Source organism: Cebus imitator, unplaced genomic scaffold (genome assembly GCF_001604975.1).
Source record: "Cebus imitator isolate Cc_AM_T3 unplaced genomic scaffold, Cebus_imitator-1.0 Scaffold25, whole genome shotgun sequence".
Taxonomy (NCBI): Eukaryota; Metazoa; Chordata; class Mammalia; order Primates; family Cebidae; genus Cebus; species Cebus imitator.
Window position 1 is genome coordinate 783087 of NW_016107340.1, and position 19158 is coordinate 802244.

Consider the following 19158-nt stretch of genomic DNA (forward strand, 5'->3'; position numbering starts at 1 on the left):
GATTTTACAAGTAAAGATCTAGCAAGTAATTCTTTGTGTGAAGAAAGTAAGCGAGGCAACTGAGTTTCTGTTGACAGTAGTCAGAATCAAAAAGACCTCAGAAGAAGCTGTTGTTGATATCTAGTCTCATAAGAAAAATTCTGTAGTAGTGCTAAGAAAAATTCTGTTGTTTAAATAAAACTAAAGTGAATTTTGCCAGCTCTGATATGATTGAAAGATATAGCAACTAATAGGAAGACCCTAATTAAATCTATCCTGACAGTGGAATGTGCCACTACTTAGTTTTGAAATAATCTTTGCTAATGATCTTAAAATTGATAAAATAAGTTTATCCTATATTAGCGGAAGTATATTATTTGTTGTATGTGTTTACAACATGGACTCCATTTCAAAATTATTTTACATTTTCCATAGCACGAAGAGGAACCACCTCAGAATATGAAACCACAATCAGGAAATGATAAGCCGTTATCAAAAACAGCTCTTAAAAATCAAAGGAAGCATGAAGCTAAGAAAGCTGCAAAGCAGGTATTTGGGGGCACTAATCTCCTCAGAACAAAACAAATAAAAAGTCATTTATGACCGGGTGTGGTGGCTTATGCCTGTAATCTCATCACTTTGGGAGGCTGAGGCAGGTGGATCATTTGAGGCCCGGGAGTTCAAAACCAACCTGGCCAAAATGGTGAAATTCCGTCTCTACTAAAAATACAAAAATTAGCTGTGTGTGGTGGTGGGCACCTGTAATCCAAGTTGGAGGCTTGAGGCAGGAGAATTGCTTGAACCTGTGAGGTGGAGGTTGCAGTGAGCCTTGATCATGTCACTGCATTCCAGCCTTCCAGTCTAGGAGACAGAGTAAGACTCCATTTCCAAAAAAAAAAAAAAAAAAGACAGTTAAGTTAGCTTTAAGCCTTAAAGTTTAAAGAATTGTGGTCCTAAATACTTGACTGTGGGCCAGGTGTGGTGACTCATCCCTGTATCCCAACACTTTGGGAGGCCAACGTGGGAGAATTGGGCTTGAGCCCAGGAGTTCAAGACCAGCCTGGACAACATAGTGAGACCCCTGTCTCTAAAAAAATTTTTTTGTTAGGCATGATGGCGTGTACCCTGTAGTCCCAACTACTTGGGAAGCTGAGATGGTAGGAACACCTGAGCTTGGAAGGTTGAGGCTGCAGTGAACCGTGATTATACCACTCCAGCCTGAGTGACAGAGTGAGACCATGCCTCAAAAAAAAAGGAAAAAAACACAAAAACCCTTGGCTGTTATATAAAATGTAGTTCGAGTTAGACTTAAATAGGCAGAATATCTTTCTTTTGTGTTTGCCTATGAATTTCTAAGTAATCCTGTCTGTATGATGGGTGACAAAAGAAACTGGACCTGATGTTGTAACCTGAGACTAATGGTATTATATAGCATGTTACTTGCTGTAGACTCTTTTGGTGGCACTTGTGTGAGGTGGTGAAGTTTGCTTTCCTTGAAGCATGTGTTTGTAAGAGAAGCTGGAAATTACATGACTAGAAAGCCATTTGGCCCTCAGTATTATAGCACTATATGAAATTATTTAACTGGGAATCGAAATACCAGAGTACCCAAATAATGAAATATTTCCAATTTTTTTTTTTTATTATGTAGTTGAAAAGCCACACCAGTGTAAATAATTGACAAATTGTGATCGGCTGGGCTGGGGATGTCTAGTTAGTGAAGTTATGGTGATCACATTTTTGCAATTCAGGCAGAGTACATGTCATAATAATCCATTCAGGCTGCTACCTTAGACTAGGTAATTTATAAACATAAATTTATGGCTCACAGTTCTGGAAGCTGGGGTGCTGGCAGACTCAATATCTGGTGAGGATCCATTCTTCATACATGGCACCTTCTTTTTGTGTGTCCTCACATGGTGGAAGGGGCAGTGGAACTCTCTTTGGTGACGGTGGAATCCTCATGACTCAATTGCTCAAAAGGCCACACCTCCTAACACTATCACATTGGGTATTAGGTCTCAAACTATGAATTTGGCGGAAACACCAATATGTCAGACCAGAGCAGTGGGGTAGGGTTTTTGTTCTTTGTTTCTATTTTTGTTTTTTGAGACACTTTCTTTCTCACTCTGTTAACTAGGCCGCAGCACAGAGACATGATCATGGCTCACTGCAGCCCCAAACCCCTGAGCTCAAGTAATCCTGCCTCAGCTTCCCAAGTAACTAGGACTATACATGTGTACCACCATTCCTGACTAATTTTTTAATTTTTGTAAAGACACATTCTCACTATGTTTTTTAGGCTGGAAGGGGGTGGGTTTTATTTGGCTTTGTTTTAGTTCGGGTTTTTTTGAGACTGAGTTTTGCCACATTGCCCAAGCTAGTTTCAAACTCCTAAGCTCAAGCAATCCGTCCACCTCAGCCTCTCAAAGTGCTGGAATTACAGGTGTGAGCCACTGTGCCCATTCTGGAAAGGGCAGATTTTTAATAGCTGAGTGCTATATCACCAATACAGTCTTGCTGATAATTCTTGAATTTTGACAGGTCTAGGATGGTTATGTGTTTTAGGAGGCAGTTACTATTTTAAGGTGTAGAATTGTGTGATGCAACCATATTCTGCTAAAATCTGGACTTTTGGAAAAACCATTCTGTTCATTTGTAGTTAATATATTTCATCCCCAGAAGTATGTTTTAATTTAAAGTCAGCTTTACGTTATTCCAAGTAAAATGATCTATTCCATGCGTTAAGCAAGTCTTGTCCTTTCATCAGTACAGGTAGGGACCTCTGCTGGCCCTGGGTATTATAACACATTGGTAGTATCCTTACAGCTTGGTAGGTTAGATGCCTTCTGAGTTTTAGGGCCTCTCTGAAACCCACTCAACTTAGAATTCTGTTTTTATAAGCAAGATGTCTTCCACTTTATCAAAAGATATTTTTAATATGACCATCGATGATACCGAACTAAGATTCCTTTATAATTATTATATAAATAATAACATATAATTACATGTGATTATAATTAATAATTATAACTATTAATGTGCTAACATACTGAATTATATAATATGCAAATTATATCTATATATATTTTATATTAATATTTTATAATTATGTCATATAATTTAATTATAATTATTATAAATAATGGTTATTTATAACTCTCAGTTATATAATTGTCAGGTTTTTTTAAGGAGCCAGTACAATCATCAAGTACTGTACCTATACACGTTATTTACTAAAGATGATACCAAAGGTGATACCGGTAATCCCTCATCGTGGAGTTGCTTTTTGAGTTGTTTTTCCAGTAATAGCAAAGGGTTTTTAACTTGCAAGATAATCTATTCAGTATGTATTTTGGGGATAACTGTCTGGAGTTAGTAATGGCTGGGTGATGGAAAAAGCTAAATGGCCCTTGACAGAATCTCCCCTTATCCAGGCCGTCTTAGTCCTGACTGTGAAGTAAGTAGCCAGAGATAGAGCAGTCAGATGTATATAATCTAACTAGTATTTTTATAAACTGGTGATAATTTTATAAGTTTATTGACTTTGCCAAAAAAGAGTTGAAACATGAGAATTTAATCTTGTTATATATACGTCCTTTCTAGAGAATGGCCAGAATTTAAGCGTAATAATGCAGACATTGCAACTTGTTCTTGGGTTAGTTTGTGGGGGAAAATAAATTTCACATTTCACTTAATTTTGAAGGTTTTTTCACATGTATAACATTTAACCTTTCTTCCTAGAAGAGTTATATTCTTAGCTCATTATAAACAACTAAAATTTTATATTTTTAAAATCTGACATAAAAAGTGAATTTTGATAGGCAAAATATCCCCTCTTCTTTTATTGACTCCTCTACTTTAACTTTATGTTATGAAAAATATAAAACTGCCTATTACCAGAACTTATAGGCTCCTTAAGAGGAGAGACTGAATATTTTCTTTCAAATACTCAAAGTGCACAGTAATTTGTTTTCATGGAGAAGGTAAGGAATTGTTTATTAAAGTGTACAAAAAAGTGAAACCAACATGACTTTAAAAAGAAAAGTTGACTCCAATTCTGTATTTTCTATAAATTCGTAGGCAGACTTTTTTAGAGTATCTAGAAGCGATACCCTGTTCTGTGTTCCCTGAGGATGCTTTAAAAGTTCGGAGTATCCTACCCAGAACTCTGAGTAAAAGGTTATGGAGACCTGGAGCATTATATATATTCCACTGGAAATTCTACAAGAAGTAGAAACTTTTCTTGGAGCCAATAAATAAATACATAAATAACTCTTTTCCCCTTACCAAAATATATATATTGTAATTATAAAAGAAAAGTCATTCCTTTACTTTTTTATTTAGCCTGTGCAGCAAACCAGTATTATGTTAGGGGCTCAGTTCTAATGGAGAATGGTGGAATATGGTGTTACCGTAGGGAAAAATACTGGGATTATGGGAGCCTGGGAAAGGTGCAACTATCCAGTCTTAGAATAGGGAAATTTTCCAGGAGACTTAAAGGATAAGTAGGGTTCAGCCAGTGACTTGTGGGGAAGGTGTTCTAGGCACAAGGAACAATATATAGTAGTCTCCCTTTATCCTGGAGGGGCAAAGATGTGCCTGAAACCACAGTTAATACAGAACCCTATAGAAACTGCGTTTTTCCTGTACATACATAGCTATGATAAAGTTTACTTTATAGATTAGGCATAGTAACAGATTAACAGTAACTCATAAGAAAATAGAACAATTAAAACAATAGACTGTAATACAATATATGGGAATATGGTCTCTCAAAATATCTAATTGTGTTGTATTCACCATTTTTGTAAGGATGTGAGATGGTACAATGCCTGTGTGGTGAGATGAATGACCATGGCTGTAACTTGCAGTTTGAGGTGCAACTGTGAAACTAGCACTAATTTCTTTTTTCTTCTTCTCAAGTTCATGGATAGGTTTATTCTTACTGTAGATCTTAGCAAATCAATGTACAATATTTTTTATTCCGTATGAAGAACTTTCACCTTTTCATAAAGTGTTTAATGGAAACACTTTATGGCTTCTCTTTGGCACATCCAAATTGCCAGCATCACTACTCTGTGCTTTGGGGCCATTATTAAGTAAAATAAGGGTTACTTGAACACAAGCACTGTTGATACTATGATAGTCAATCTGATAACCAAGACAGCTACTAGTGAAAAATAGGTGGGGACTTAATACACTGTGGACACGCTGGATAAAAGAATGATTCTCACCCTCGGCAGGATGCTGAGAGATTTCATCACACAGCTTAAAACTTATGAATTGTATATTTCTGGCATTTTCCATGTAATATTTTTGGGCTGCAGTTCACCCTCAGTTACTGAAACCATAGAAAGTGAAAGCATGGTTAAGGGAGACTGCTGTACACAAAGGCCAAGGGCAAAAGTATGCAGCACCTTAGCGGAAATCAAGGTGATTCAGAATTGGGGGTCCTTCAGTGAGGAGGGACAAGAAAAGTTATCAGAGGTCTGATCGTATTGGAAGCAACATAGCATCCCTTTAAGGGGAAAAAAGTTTTGTGGTTCTTTGTTGCAGAATTGAATTGATCTGATTATAAATTAGTATCTGTAGGATTCTTATTCTTATAGAATAATCCATTACATGTACTTGATGATACATATTCTTCATAGTTTTGGAGAGAATCTTGTGAGAGTGAAACTTTAAACACATTAAATAGAAAAGCCCTCTCATGTGTTCAAACCATCCATCTATCCATCTACTGGCACATCTCAGAATATCCAAAAGCTTGGAATGCTTGTTGGCTGGTACAGAAACCTCCTAGTATACACTGATAAGGTCATTTTGTTTCTAATATGGCAGTATGTAGCATACTTCATGAGACCTTTAATTCAGATTCTTTATATAAAATGTAAGTAAAATCACATAGTTTGTGTATTTTATAGACCAAAGCTGTGATGGTTTAAATACTGTAATGTTTTTGGTTTTTAAAATTGAATTTTAAAAAATATTTCCTGCAGGAAGCAAGAAGTGACAAGAGTCCAGATTTGGCACCTACTCCTGCCCCACAGAGCACACCACGAAGCACTATCTCTCAGTCAATTTCTGGGGATCCTGAGATAGACAAAAAAATCAAGAACCTAAAGAAGGTGAGAAACTTAAATGAAAAACAGATGTGCATATTGCAAGGCATAAATTAAAATTACTTAAATAAGGTAGTACTTAGATGCCTAAAGACAGGTATCTAAGAAGTTTATATTAGCAGTTCTCATTGTTGCTTTCTCACTATGAAGTACTATCACTTAGTAATGGTACTGATTTTAGTTTTGTCACAAATGTCTGAAGGCTCTTAGTAATTTACTGATTTTTGGAGTGATAAAAATCAGTATGCATTAGCATAGAAATATACTGAAAACTTTTTTTTTTCTGAGATGGAGTCTCACTCTGTCACCCAAGCTGGAGTTCAGTGGCACAATCTCGGCTCATTCCAACTTCCGCCTCCCAGGTTCAAATGATTCTCCTGCCTCAGCCTCCTGAGTAGCTGGGACTATGGGCGTGTGCCACCACACCCAGCTAATTTTTGTATTTTTAGTAGAGACAGGGTTTTACCATGTTGGCCCGGCCGGTCTCTAACTCCTGACCTCAGGTATCTACCTGCCTCGGCCTCCCAAAGTGCTGGGTTTACAGGCATAATCAGTATTTCATTAGATAGCTGTGAGATAAGTAGGACCAGATATTTATCCTAGTTTTCAAGATGAAGAGACGGGGACAAAAAGAAAAATGTATTGACTTGTGATATTGCAGCCAGTGTGCTGGGGTGGCCCTGGGGATAAAACAAGGTCTCTAGAGCCCTTCACACCTGCATTATGAGATTTCTCTTTCATTCATTTTTTATTGGGCAGGACTTTGGACCAAAAATCTTTCAGAATGCTCTCACTGAGATTTCTCTCAAAGCCAGAAACATCACCCAGTTCCAGTGGGGCATTGAAATGTGCCATTACTGATACATTTACATATACACATACATATATGAGAACATTAATTAAAAGCCTGAGAAAAATATTTTGCCAAATCTCATGTTTTTAACATTTACAATTTTCAATTTAATTTTAAAAAATAGTTTTACCCTGCTGGGCGCGGTGGCTCATGCCTGTAATCCCAGCACTTTGGGAGGCCGAGGCGGGTGGATCACAAGGTCAAGAGATTGAGACCATCCTGGTCAACATGGTGAAACCCCATCTCTACTAAAAATACAAAACATTAGCTGGGCATGGTGGCGTGTGCCTGTAATCCCAGCTACTCAGGAGGCTGAGGCAGGAGAATTGCCTGAACCCAGGAGGCGGAGGTTGCGGTGAGCCGAGATCGCGCCATTGCACTCCAGCCTGGGTAACGAGCGAAACTCCATCTCAAAAAAAAAAAAAAAAATAGTTTTATCATAGTATTTTAACAGACCATTTTTTATACAAATGTAAGATAATCTTATTTGAGTTTCACATTCTTAATAAGGAAATTTGCATTTGAAGTGACTTCCTTCCTCTTGACTCATATTTGATATTTGTAGAAACTGAAAGCAATCGAACAACTGAAAGATCAAGCAGCAACTGGAAAACAGCTAGAAAAAAATCAGGTACTTTCTGCATTTTCCATTTACGCTTGTGACCACCACCCTTCCCCCATTTATTATAAACAAGTATCTCGTCAGGTAAAAAAGCACATAGATTTTGAAAACTTATTTTGAAAACCATATGCCATATTCTTTTTAATGTTTTTATTTTTAAATAGCTTACTCTTAAATAGAGGAGACATGGTATTGATCATGAGAATGAAAGAGTCAATATTCTTAAGAGGCATACTATGCTGTTACTGATGAAAATAATAGCAATTTGTTATATTAGACAAGTAGAAGATTCTCTTCCTTTCCATATCTCAAGTTGTACTGCCCTGTTTACCTTTTCCCTCATTCTTTCCTCAACATTTTTAAACCCAAATATAGAATTGAAAATTTATTGGGCACAGAGGGATGCAATAAGACAGTGTCTGTTCTTTTTTACCCTTGATTCATACCAGATAACAAATTAGAATTTGTGTCTAACCTGCATTTTAAAATTTGTGTTTACTAGTGAACATGATAAATTGTCAGAAATATCATGTTATCTGTATTATTTTTGTTACATATCCAGTACTTGTTTCATAATAACTTCATTGTTTTAAACTTTTCTAGTTGGAGAAAATTCAAAAAGAAACAGCCCTTCTCCGGGAGCTGGAAGATTTGGAACTCGGTATTTAAAGATTCACAGAAAGCAAGTTAATGACCAGAAATCAGTGCAAACACATCTTCTGTTAAACCCATTGGTGTACACAGAATATTCCTGTGCTCACACTTAATGTCAATCTCTAATTTTAACCATTTATCTAAGATTTTCGAAAGTGTAAAATTATTTAATAGTCTATTAAATTGATATTTATATCTTACATCCTATATCATGTCAATATGTGATATAGAAAAGAGATACATGAATTTTTTAGCTAAGCTTGACAGATTGAAAGACAAATGTCATTGTTTTTTTGTAGAGGATGATATATACCATATAAATGAATAGATACATTTTAAATTTAATCACTTTGCTTTTAAGTTCCTTAGTTCAGATGTCCTTTTTTAATCTATAAGACGTGTAAAGCTACTTAATTCTCACAAGACTAAGTAATGCTTATAATCTCTATTTTATAAATAAAGAAACTAAGGCCATTAAAATTGAGTTTGCCAATGTCTCAAAGCTAGGAAATGGGATTTGAAGCTAGACTGTCTAATCCCAGAGCCTATGCTTTAGGTTACTGTGATACACTACTCCTATATCCTCAGGTAATGTATCCTATAGTAACATTAAGCACCCTGCTTAGTTTTCATGGATATTGCCAAATTGCCCTACCTCAAGCTTTATACTTGCACCATTTAAAGTTTTCCACACTGTTGTCAATATCAGAAGTGATAAGGCTTTCAAATGTTTGCCACATTGATAAAGGGGAAATGATAGTTCGTTACTGTTATATACATTTATTTTTATTAGGGATGCGTTATGTACCTTTTCATGTTTGATGGTTGCATTTCTTTAGTGAATTGATTTTTCTTTTCCTTTGCCCATTTCCCTGTTTGGATGTTTGACTTTCTTCCTAATTTGTAAGAATATCCTATGTAGTAACATAAAATCGTTTTTTAAAAAATTTTGAAGTATACACCCAGGATTTTTTTTTTTTTTTTTTTTTTTTTTTTTTTTTTTTTTTTTTTTTTTTTTTTAGAATTAAAACAATACAAAGGCATGCAATGGAAAGTAAGTCTATTCCACTGCCACATTTTCCAATTTTTTGTGTATCTTTCTAATGATAGATACCATATGCGTATTCAAGTATACATATACATACGCTTAAAAAAATAAAAAGATGGCATATACTCACTGTTCCGTTTGAGTTTTTTGTTGCTTTTTGTTTTTAGAGACAGGGTCTCACTTTGTCTTCCAGGCAGAAATGTGGCCTTGAACTTTTGGACTCAAGTGATTCTTCACCTCAGCCTCCTGAGTATCTGACACTACAGGCTTGCATCACTATGCCCAGCTTATACTCACCATAGTGATTCTGTACTCCCTTAAAATATTTTGGGGGCTGGGCGTGGTGGCTCACACCTGTAACCCCAACACTTTGGGAGGCTGAGGTGGGCAGAGCGCCTGAGGGTAGGAGTTCAAGACCAGCCTGACCAACATGGTGAAACCCCATCTCTACTAAAAATACAAAATTACCAAATATGGTGGCACATGCCTGTAATCCCAGCTACTTGGGAGGCCGAAGCGGGAGAATTGCTTGAACCCAACAGGCAGAGGTTGCAGTGAGCTGAGATTATGCCACTGCACTCCAGCATGAGCAACAAGAGCAAAACTCTGTCTCTGTGTGTGTGTGTGTGTGTATATATATATATACACACACACACTTTGGAGCTCCTTCTATATCAGTACGTTTCTCCCTCTCCATCTCTTTTCTCTCTCTCTATGTAACAATACATTGTGCGGAGGTAAGAGGATTTAACTAGCTTCACACTAATGTACATTAATGTTACAGAAGTCACTGAAATGGCCAGGTGCAGTGGCTCATGCCTGTAATTCCAGCACTTTGGGAGACCGAAGCAGGTGGACTGCTTGAGCCCAGGAGTTCAAGACCAGCTTGGGCAACATGGCGAAACCCCATCTCTACTAAAAATACAAAAATTAGCTGGTCAGGGTGGTGGGCCCCTATAATCCCAGCTACTCAGGAGGCTGAGGCAGGGAATCACTTCAACCTGGGAGACAGAGGTTACAGTGAGCCGAGATCATGCCACTGCACTCCAGCCTGGGTGACAGAGCAAGACCATGTCCCAAAAAAACAAAGAGCAAGCATTGATATAAAAATATGAGAGATAGGGCTGGGTGCAGTGGCTCACACCTGTAATCCCAGCACTTTGAGGGGCTGAGGCAGGCAGACGGCTTGAGCTCAAGAGTTTGAGACTGGCCGGGGCAACATGGCAAAACCTTGTTTCTACCAAAAATACAAAAAAATGAGTTGGGCATGGTGGCACATGCCTTGGTCCCAGCTACTGGGGATGCTGAGGTGGGAGGATCACCCAGAAGGCAGAAGTTGCAGTGAGCCCAGGTGGCACTACTGCACTCCAACCTGGCTGACAGAGTGGGACCTCATCTCAAAAAAAAGGGGTAGGTGGGGTAGAGACATTACTTTGCTTACCAGTGTTTCTAATTGTTCTTCTCTCTTGATCATGTGGGAGAATTACACTTCCCCATCTCCTTGAAATTAGGTATGACTAAGCGACTTGCTTCAGCTAATCAAATGTTAGGGGGAAGTGAGGTGAGTTGTTGCTGCACAAAATCATTTACAAGCCAGTACATGATTCTTTATTCCTCCTCCCCTGCTGTGGTGGACCCTGAGGCCTAGCATTGAGATGGCAGAGAAGGAGGGTAAGCAAAATCCCCCTTCTGACTCAGTTTGGACTTGTAGCATGAGTGAGAAATAGACTTGTTTTTAAAACCATTGAGATTGTGGAGATGCTTTTTATCCTCAGGATAACTTAGGCCAGTGATTCCCAAATTCTGTTGCACATTAAAATCACTTGGGGAACTTTTGCAATTCCTAATGCCTAAGTTCCCTTTTATACCAATTATATAAGAATATCTAGTGGTAGAAATCAGGTATCAGTATTTTTCAGAGATTTCCCAGGCTATTCCAATATGTTAACAAAGTTTGAGAAATAGGCCTAGCCTATGGTATTCAGTTTTCTACAGTATTCATATATTCCTGAAAATGTGTAAGAGTAAAGTGATCTTTTTTCTGTTGTAGAATATATTCATCCCTAGAAAGCTTAAAATACAAATATTTTACAGCTCACTTTATGGACATACTATTCATTATATTGATAATATTTCATATGATTTTATTCTTTGTTTACATTTTAACACAATCCTGTGGGTATGTGGTGCTAATATTCTTCTCTTTTGGCATACCTAATTAATTCCATCTTTTCTCAGAATTAAGTTTATAAGACTAAGGGTTTTTATTCTAAGTATTATCACTTTTTTCATTGTCGATTCATTTGGGTAAAATAATGAGATATAGGCCAGGCACGATGGCTCACACCTGTAATCTCAGCACTTTGGGAGACCGAGGCAGGTGGATCACAAGGTCAAGAGATCGAGACCATCCTGGCCAACATGGTGAAACCCCGTCTCTACTAAAATACAAAAATTACCTGGGCGTGGTGGTGATCGCCTATAGTCCCAGCTACTTGGGAGTGTGAGGCGGGAGAATTGCTTGAACCCAGGAGGCGGAGGTTGCAGTGAGCCAAGATCACACCACTGTACTCTAGCCTGGTGCCTAGTGACAGAGCAAGACGCTGTCTCAAAAAAAAGAAAAAAATGCACAAAAAAAAAAAAAAAAAAAAAGAAACAAAAAATTTAATAAAAAAAAAAAAAAAAAAAAGAGATATAAATAGATTATTGCACACATGCTAGTGAGTAGATCAAGAAGGCAACGTATATTGGTAGTCAGGGAGCACCATGTGATTGCTTAAAATGTTCATTTATCTATCCATGCTGTTACCTAAGTCTGAAATTAGCATGACAAAGGTCAGTTGGGGCTCAGGTGCAGTGGCTCACACTTCTTAACTCAGCACTTTGGAAGGCTGAGGTGAGAGGATCACTTGGTCCCAGCAGTTGGAGACCAAACTGGACAACATAGTGAGACCCTGTCTCCGCAAAAGAAAATTAAAAATAAATAGGTGAGTTGGGTGTGTTATGGACTGAATGTTTGTATCCTCCCAAAATTCGTATGTTGAAGCCCAACCCCCGTACTATGATGATATTTGGAGGTGGGTCCTTCGGGAGGTGATTAGGGTTAGATAAGGTCATGATCCCTCATTCTGTCTCTCTAGATTGTGTGTGTGTGTGTGTGTGTGTGTGTGTGTGCACGCGTGTTTCTCTGGAAAACCCTGACTAATATAGATAACTAATGTATGCACAGGAAGTTAGATAAACTGTGCCAGCCTAAAATGCCAGTGTGGAAGCTCTAACCTCCAACGTGATGGTATTTGGAGATGGGCCTTTTAGAAGGTAAGTGTGTTTAAATGAGCTGAAGAAGTTGGGGCCCTCGTGATGGGATTAGTGCCCTTACACTAAAAGACACCAAGGAGCTTGTTGTGTCTCTTTCTGCCACGTGAAGACATGATAAGAAAGCAGCCAGCTGTAAGTCAGAAAGGGTCCTCACCAGAACCTAACCATGCTGGTGGTATCCTCATCTCAGACTTCTAACCTCCAGAACTGTGAGAAAAAAAAGTTCCTTTGTTTAAACCATCTAGTCTGATATTTTGTTATGGCAGCCTGAGCAGACCAATATGGAATGTATAAATTTCAGTTTGTTTAAAAGTTAAGGACAACTAAAGAATCAGGTAAGACTTAATGGGAAAAACTAAGATTTAACAGGTATTGGATGCTTTAAATAGAAAAACAGCTTGCTTTTTGTTTAAGGTTTAATGTGCTTATCATGGTTGGCAGCTAAATAGCAGAAGAGCCAAGTCCAGAATCATTTGGACTTCCCCCATTTAAACAGTGGCATTATGCCATGTTGCTCAGGCTGGTCCCAAACTTCTTAGCTGAAACACCTTGGCCTCCCAAAGTGCTGGCATTACAGACATGAGCCACTGCAGCCAGCCTACATTTTTAAATAGTTGGAAAATCAAAAGATTGTTTGATGACATGTGAAAATGGTATAAAACAATGTGAAATCCATTGTCCATAAGTAAAGTTTTCTTTGAACACAGCCATGCTCATTAACTTATTTGCCATGACTGCTTTTATGCTACAACTGCAGAGTTGAATATTTGCAACAGATCATGTTTTTTGCAAGGCCTAAAACATTTACTCTCTGGTATTTTACAGAAAAATATTATTAACTCCTTCTGTAGAAGAATGCAAAATAACATGGAAATAACCATATAATTATATTGCTTCTTGTGTTCTCCACTATATAAACTACTAGAAGTGGAATTCTTGAGTCACGTCATAATTACAAAATTTAGGCTAGGCAGTAATTTAGGCTCATGCCTGTAATCCCAGCACTTTGGAAGATTGAGGCAGGAGGATCACTTGAGCCCAGGAGATGCATGGCTGCAGTGAGCCATGATTACACCACTGCACTCCAACCTGGGTGACAGAGAAAGACCCTGCCTCCAAAACAACAACACAATATAAATACTGTTTGTGATTACTGTTATCATCATCATTATTTTACCTGCTGATTTTCTCCTTCACTATGTTTGGGGTTTTTCTTTAACTCAATTTATTTTCACATTTGGTACTGTTATTACTCTGAGACCATTGTTTTTATTTAGTGGAAGCATGATAGCCTTGTAACTTCCTAATGCAACATATTACTCACATGTTTGTAAACAAACCTGTGCTGCCAGTCCTATAAAAGTCTAGCCCATACAATTATGTATAATATATAATAGTGGATAATTATAAATGACTGTGTTGCTGGTTTATATATTTACTATACTAGTTATTGTTATTTTAGAGTGTACTCCTACTTTAAAAAGTTAACTGTAAAACAGCCTCAGGCATGCCCTTCAGGAGGAGTTCCAGAAGGCACTGTGACTGTAGGAGATATCAGCTCCATGTGTGTTATTGCCCCTGAACATCTTCCAGTGAGACAAGATGTGGAGGTAGAGATAGTAATATTGATGATCCTGACCCCATGTAGGCTGGGTTTTTGTCTTTAAAAGTTAAAAAAAAAATTAATAGAAGAAAGCTTTCGGAGCAAGGATATAAAGAAAAAATATTTTCATACAGCTGTACAATATGTGTGAGTGTGTTTTTTGGTTTTTGTTTTTTGAGACAGGGTCTCATTCTGTCTGCCAGACTGGAGTGCAGTGGTAAAAATCTCGGCTCACTGCAACCTCTGCCTCCCAGGCTCAAGTGATCCTCCGCTTCAGCCTCCCAAGTATCTGGGACTACAGGCACACACCACCACACTTGGCTAATTATTTTACTGTTTGTAGAGATGGGGTCTCACTATGTTGCTCAGGCTGGTTTTGAACACCTGGACTCAAGAGATCATCCCACCTCAGCCTCCCAAAATGTTGGGATTACAGGCTTGTGCCTGGCCAATGTGTGTTTTAAGCTAAGTATTATTATGAGTCAAAAGTTATATAAAGTCAATTTTTTTTTGTTTTTTTATTTTTTATTTTTTTAAGTTAAAATTTCATCAGTTTAAAAAGTTACAGTATGCTAAGGTTAATTTATTATTAAAACAAGAAAAATATTTTTATAAATTTTGCATAGCCCAAGTGTACAGTTTTTATGAAGTCCATAGTGATGTACGGTAATGCCCCTGGCCTTCATGTTCACTCACCACTCACTCATTGACTTGCCCAGAGCAACTTCCAGTCCCACAAACTCCATTCAAGTTAAGTGCCTTATATAGGTGTACCATTTTTTTATCTTTTTTTTTTGAGACAGAGTTTCGGTTGCCCAGGCTGGAGTGCAGTGGCACGATCTCAGCTCACTGTGACCTCTACCTTCTGGCTTCAAGTGATTCTCCTGCCTCAGCCTCCTGAGTAGCTGAGATTACAGGCGCCCGCCACCACGTCCAGCTAATTTTTGTATTTTTTAGTAGAGATGGGGTTTCACCATGTTGGCCAGGCTAGTCTCGAACTCCTGGCCTCATGATCTGCCTGCCTCAGCCTCCCAAAGTGGTGGGATTACAGGTGTGGGCCACCATACCTGGCCCATTTTTAAAAATCTTTTATACCATATTTTTACTGTACTTTTTCTATGTTTACATATGTTTAGATAGACAATTACCATTGCTTAGAGTATCAATATAGTAACATACTGTACAGGTTTGTAGCTTAGGAGCAATAGGCTATACCATCTAAGTTTGTGTAAGTACACTCTATGTTCACACAGTGAGGAAATCGCCTAATGATACATTTCTGAGAACCTATCCCTGTTTAGTAGCACATGGCTATACTTGAGCTGCTGTTTCATAGGCCACTCCTTCCCTCCACAATGCTCCGTTTTGTTCTTAAAACCTCTCTAGTACTTCGCCAGCCCCAAACTTCACCCCTGTTATGTTGTAAAAATAATAGGTAAATCAGTTAGTCTGAATCCATCTACTTTCTGTTTTCTAGAGTTTTTAATACAGTTTCTGAACCTTTAGTCTGTGATCTTAAATTGGAAGTCAGACAAGTACACTTCTAAAGTTTTTTTAAAATATATTTTATAATATATGTATACATTTTAAGACAGGGTCTTCCCTTGTTGCCTAGGCTGGAGTGCAGTGATATGATCACAGCTCACTGCTCAGGTGATCCTCCCACCCCAGCATCCCCAGTAGCGGGGACTACAGGCATGCACCACCATGCCCAGCTAATTATAATATTTTTCGTAGAGACAGGGTTTTGCCGTGTCGCCTAAGCTGGTCTCAAACTCCTGGGCTCAAGCAATCCACCCATCTTGGCCTCCTGAAGTGCTGGGACTACAGGTGTGAGTAATGTCCAGCCTATTTATATATATGTGTGTATATATCACTGTGTCCAGCCTATTTATATATGTGTGTATATATATATGTTTTATATTTTATATTTTTATATTTATATTAATATAAATATATATTTTATATAGAAATAAAATATACATAATATATACATTACATACATATATAAATTATATATAATATACATATATACATACATAATTTTTTTTACATGAATGTAAAAATTAAAAGCTTTTACTTGGTTTACCTAAGCCAATTCCTCATGTGGCCACTAGAGGGTTCTAAAGATCTTGAGCATAGGGAAATTAATGAGGAATTCAAAATTTTAGAACATAACTGGAAAATATGTTCACTCACTTAACACTTGCCATTTTAGTAGCCTGGGTTACTGCTGTTTGTTTATTTATTTATTTATTTATTTAGAGACAGGGTCTTACTCTGTTGTCCAGTCTGTCTTTTCTCATTATCAAACTCCATGAATTAACCCTCTTCAGCCTTTCGCCATCACTTACTCCCACCCGCCTCCTAAACTTGTTCTGTAATAGTGGTCTCTTATTGGTGCAAATGAATCACTTTCCAGCAGTTTGTTTATTTATGTCAACTATTTGCAAAGAGGAATATTTTCCCATTGAAAGAATATTATAAATTGTCATTGGTGTTGAGGCAAGCCTGTGAAAACCTTAAATGCAAAAACTGGGTATAGGCTCATTAAAAAAAAAAAAGTCCAGGCGCTGTGGTTCACGCGTATAATCGCAGCACTTTGGGAAGCTGAGGCAGGTGGATCACAAGGTCAGGAGTTCAAGACCAGCCTCGCCAAGATGGTGAAACCCTGCCTTGTGTTTTGTAAAAACACAAAAATTAGCCAGGCGTGGTGGCAAGCACCTGTCATCTCAACTACTCAGGAGACTGAGGCAGGGGATCGCTTGACCCCAGGAGGCTGAGGTTGCAGTGAGCCGAGATCGCGCCATTGCACTCCAGTCTGAGTGACAGAGTGAGACTCCATCTTTAAAAAAAAAAAATTAATTCTCGCTTCGGCAGCACATATACTAAAATTGGAATGATACAGAGAAGATTAGCATGGCCCCTGTGCAAGGATGACACGCAAATTCGTGAAGCGTTCCATTAAAAAAAAAAAAAAAAAAAACATATACTAAAATTGGAATGATACAGAGAAGATTAGCATGGCCCCTGTGCAAGGATGACACGCAAATTCGTGAAGCGTTCCATTAAAAAAAAAAAAAAAAACTAGCTGGGAGTGGTGATGGGAGCCTGTAATCCCAGCTACTAGGGAGGCTGAGGGCAGGAGAATTGCTTGAACCCAGGAGGCAAAGCTTTCAGTGATCTGAGACCACGCCGTTGCACTCCAGCCTGGACAATAAGAATGAAACTCTCTCCAAAAAAATTTAAAAAATAAAGTAGTTTAAAATTACTTAATTTTTCAAGAGAATGAAAAGCCACAAAAATATTTACAAAAGATGTATCTGGTAAAGGGGTATTATCCAAAATATACAAAGAAATCTTAGAACTCCACAGTAAGAAAACAACTTTATACATACATACACACACACACACACACACACACACACACACACACACACAAACACATTTTTTGAGACAGTCTCACTGTGTCACCCAGACTGGAGTGCAATGGCACGATCTCGGCTCACTGCAACCTCCGCTTCCTGGGTTCAAGTGATTCTGCTGCCTCAGCTTCCCAAGTAGCTGGGACTACAGGCATATGTCACCACACCCGGCTAATTTTTGTATGTTTAGTAGAGGCAGGGTTTTGCCATGTTGGCCAGGCTGGTCTTGAACTCCTGATCTCGTGATCCTCCTGCCTCGGTCTCCTAAAGTGCTGGGATTACAGGTGTGAGCCTGTGCCCTGCCAATTTATATATTAAAGGTGAATTTTAAACTTTAAATAAATGAATTTTAACATTTGTTTAAAAGCATATAAAAGTTGTTTATAAAGATAAGTTTGATTAAAAAATGGGCCAAAGACCTTAACAGACATCTCACCAAAGATGATATACAGATAGAAAATAACCACATGAAAAGATGCTCCACATCATACATCATCAGGGAAATACAAACTAAAACAATAGTCAAATTCCCCTTTAGACCTATTAGAATAGCCAAAACGAAAAAAAAAAAAAAATGCTTATGAGGATGTGGAGCAACAGGAATTCTCATTTATTGCTGGTGGGAATGCAAAATGGTACAGCCTCTTTGGAAGACAGTTTGGCAGTTTCTTATCACACAAAGTATAGTTTTTTACTGGACTTTTAACACACAATGCAGCATAGCACTCCTTAGTATTTACCTAAAGGAGTGGAAAACTTAAGTCTACACAAAAACTTGCATATATTTATAGCAAACATTTTTAATAGCCAAAACTTGGAAGCAGCCAAGATGTCCTTCAATGGGTGAATAAACCATGAGACATCCAGACAATGGAATATATTTAGGACTAAAAAGAAACGAGCTATCAAGCCATGAAAAGACAGAAGAAACTTAAATACATATTACTAACTGAAGCCAATCTGAAAAGGCTTCATACTGTATGACTTCAACTATATAATATTCTGAAAAAGACAAAACTATGGAGACAATGAAAAGATCAGCTGCCAGGGATTAGTGGGGAGAGAAAATATTTTAGATCAGGGAAAATATTCTGTATTATGCTGTAATAATGGATACATGTCATTAAACATGTATCCAAATCCATAGAATATACAACACCAGCAGTGAACCCTAATGTAAACTACGGACTTTGATTATGATGTGTCAAGGTAGGTTCATCCTTTATAACAACTGTCACATTCTGGTGGGGGATGCTGACAGTAAGGAGGCTATGCATGCAGTAGGTATGTGGGAAATGTGTATTTTCTGCTTAATCTTGCTGTGAACCTAAAACTCCCAAAAATTATCTTTTAAAAATTATTTAATATTTTAAAATTAGTGCCAGAATAAGAAATTAGAAAATAGAATGAAAATTCTTGTTGAAAGTTTGAATACTTTTTTTATTTTAGAAAAATCAGAGTAAAATGAAGGAAAAAGTACAGGAAAATCATTTTTAGGTGATTCCCAAGGATGCTTTTCGTGCTTTAAATA

The 19158-nt window shown here is 37.7% G+C and overlaps 1 protein-coding gene, 1 non-coding gene and 1 pseudogene across 3 annotated transcripts in view; all 3 read left to right on the forward strand.

Moving 5' to 3' along the window:
• EIF2A (eukaryotic translation initiation factor 2A) overlaps nt 1-8995 on the forward strand; it is a 37733-nt gene extending 28738 nt beyond the window's left edge. For both annotated transcript variants that reach the window (XM_017522827.2, XM_017522828.2), the window contains 4 exons: nt 415-528; nt 5982-6110; nt 7523-7588; nt 8183-8995. In XM_017522827.2, the coding sequence (XP_017378316.1) occupies nt 415-528; nt 5982-6110; nt 7523-7588; nt 8183-8248 (375 nt within the window). In that variant the 3' untranslated portion in view covers nt 8249-8995. The remainder of the gene's footprint in view (nt 1-414; nt 529-5981; nt 6111-7522; nt 7589-8182) is intronic.
• Nucleotides 8996-17066: 8071 nt separating this feature from the next.
• LOC119470267 lies at nt 17067-17173 on the forward strand. The gene has a single exon (XR_005199153.1). It is a non-coding gene; the product is annotated as a U6 spliceosomal RNA (small nuclear RNA).
• A 13-nt stretch (nt 17174-17186) lies between these two features.
• Nucleotides 17187-17277, forward strand: LOC119470269 (annotated as a pseudogene).
• The last annotated feature ends 1881 nt before the right edge of the window (nt 17278-19158 follow it).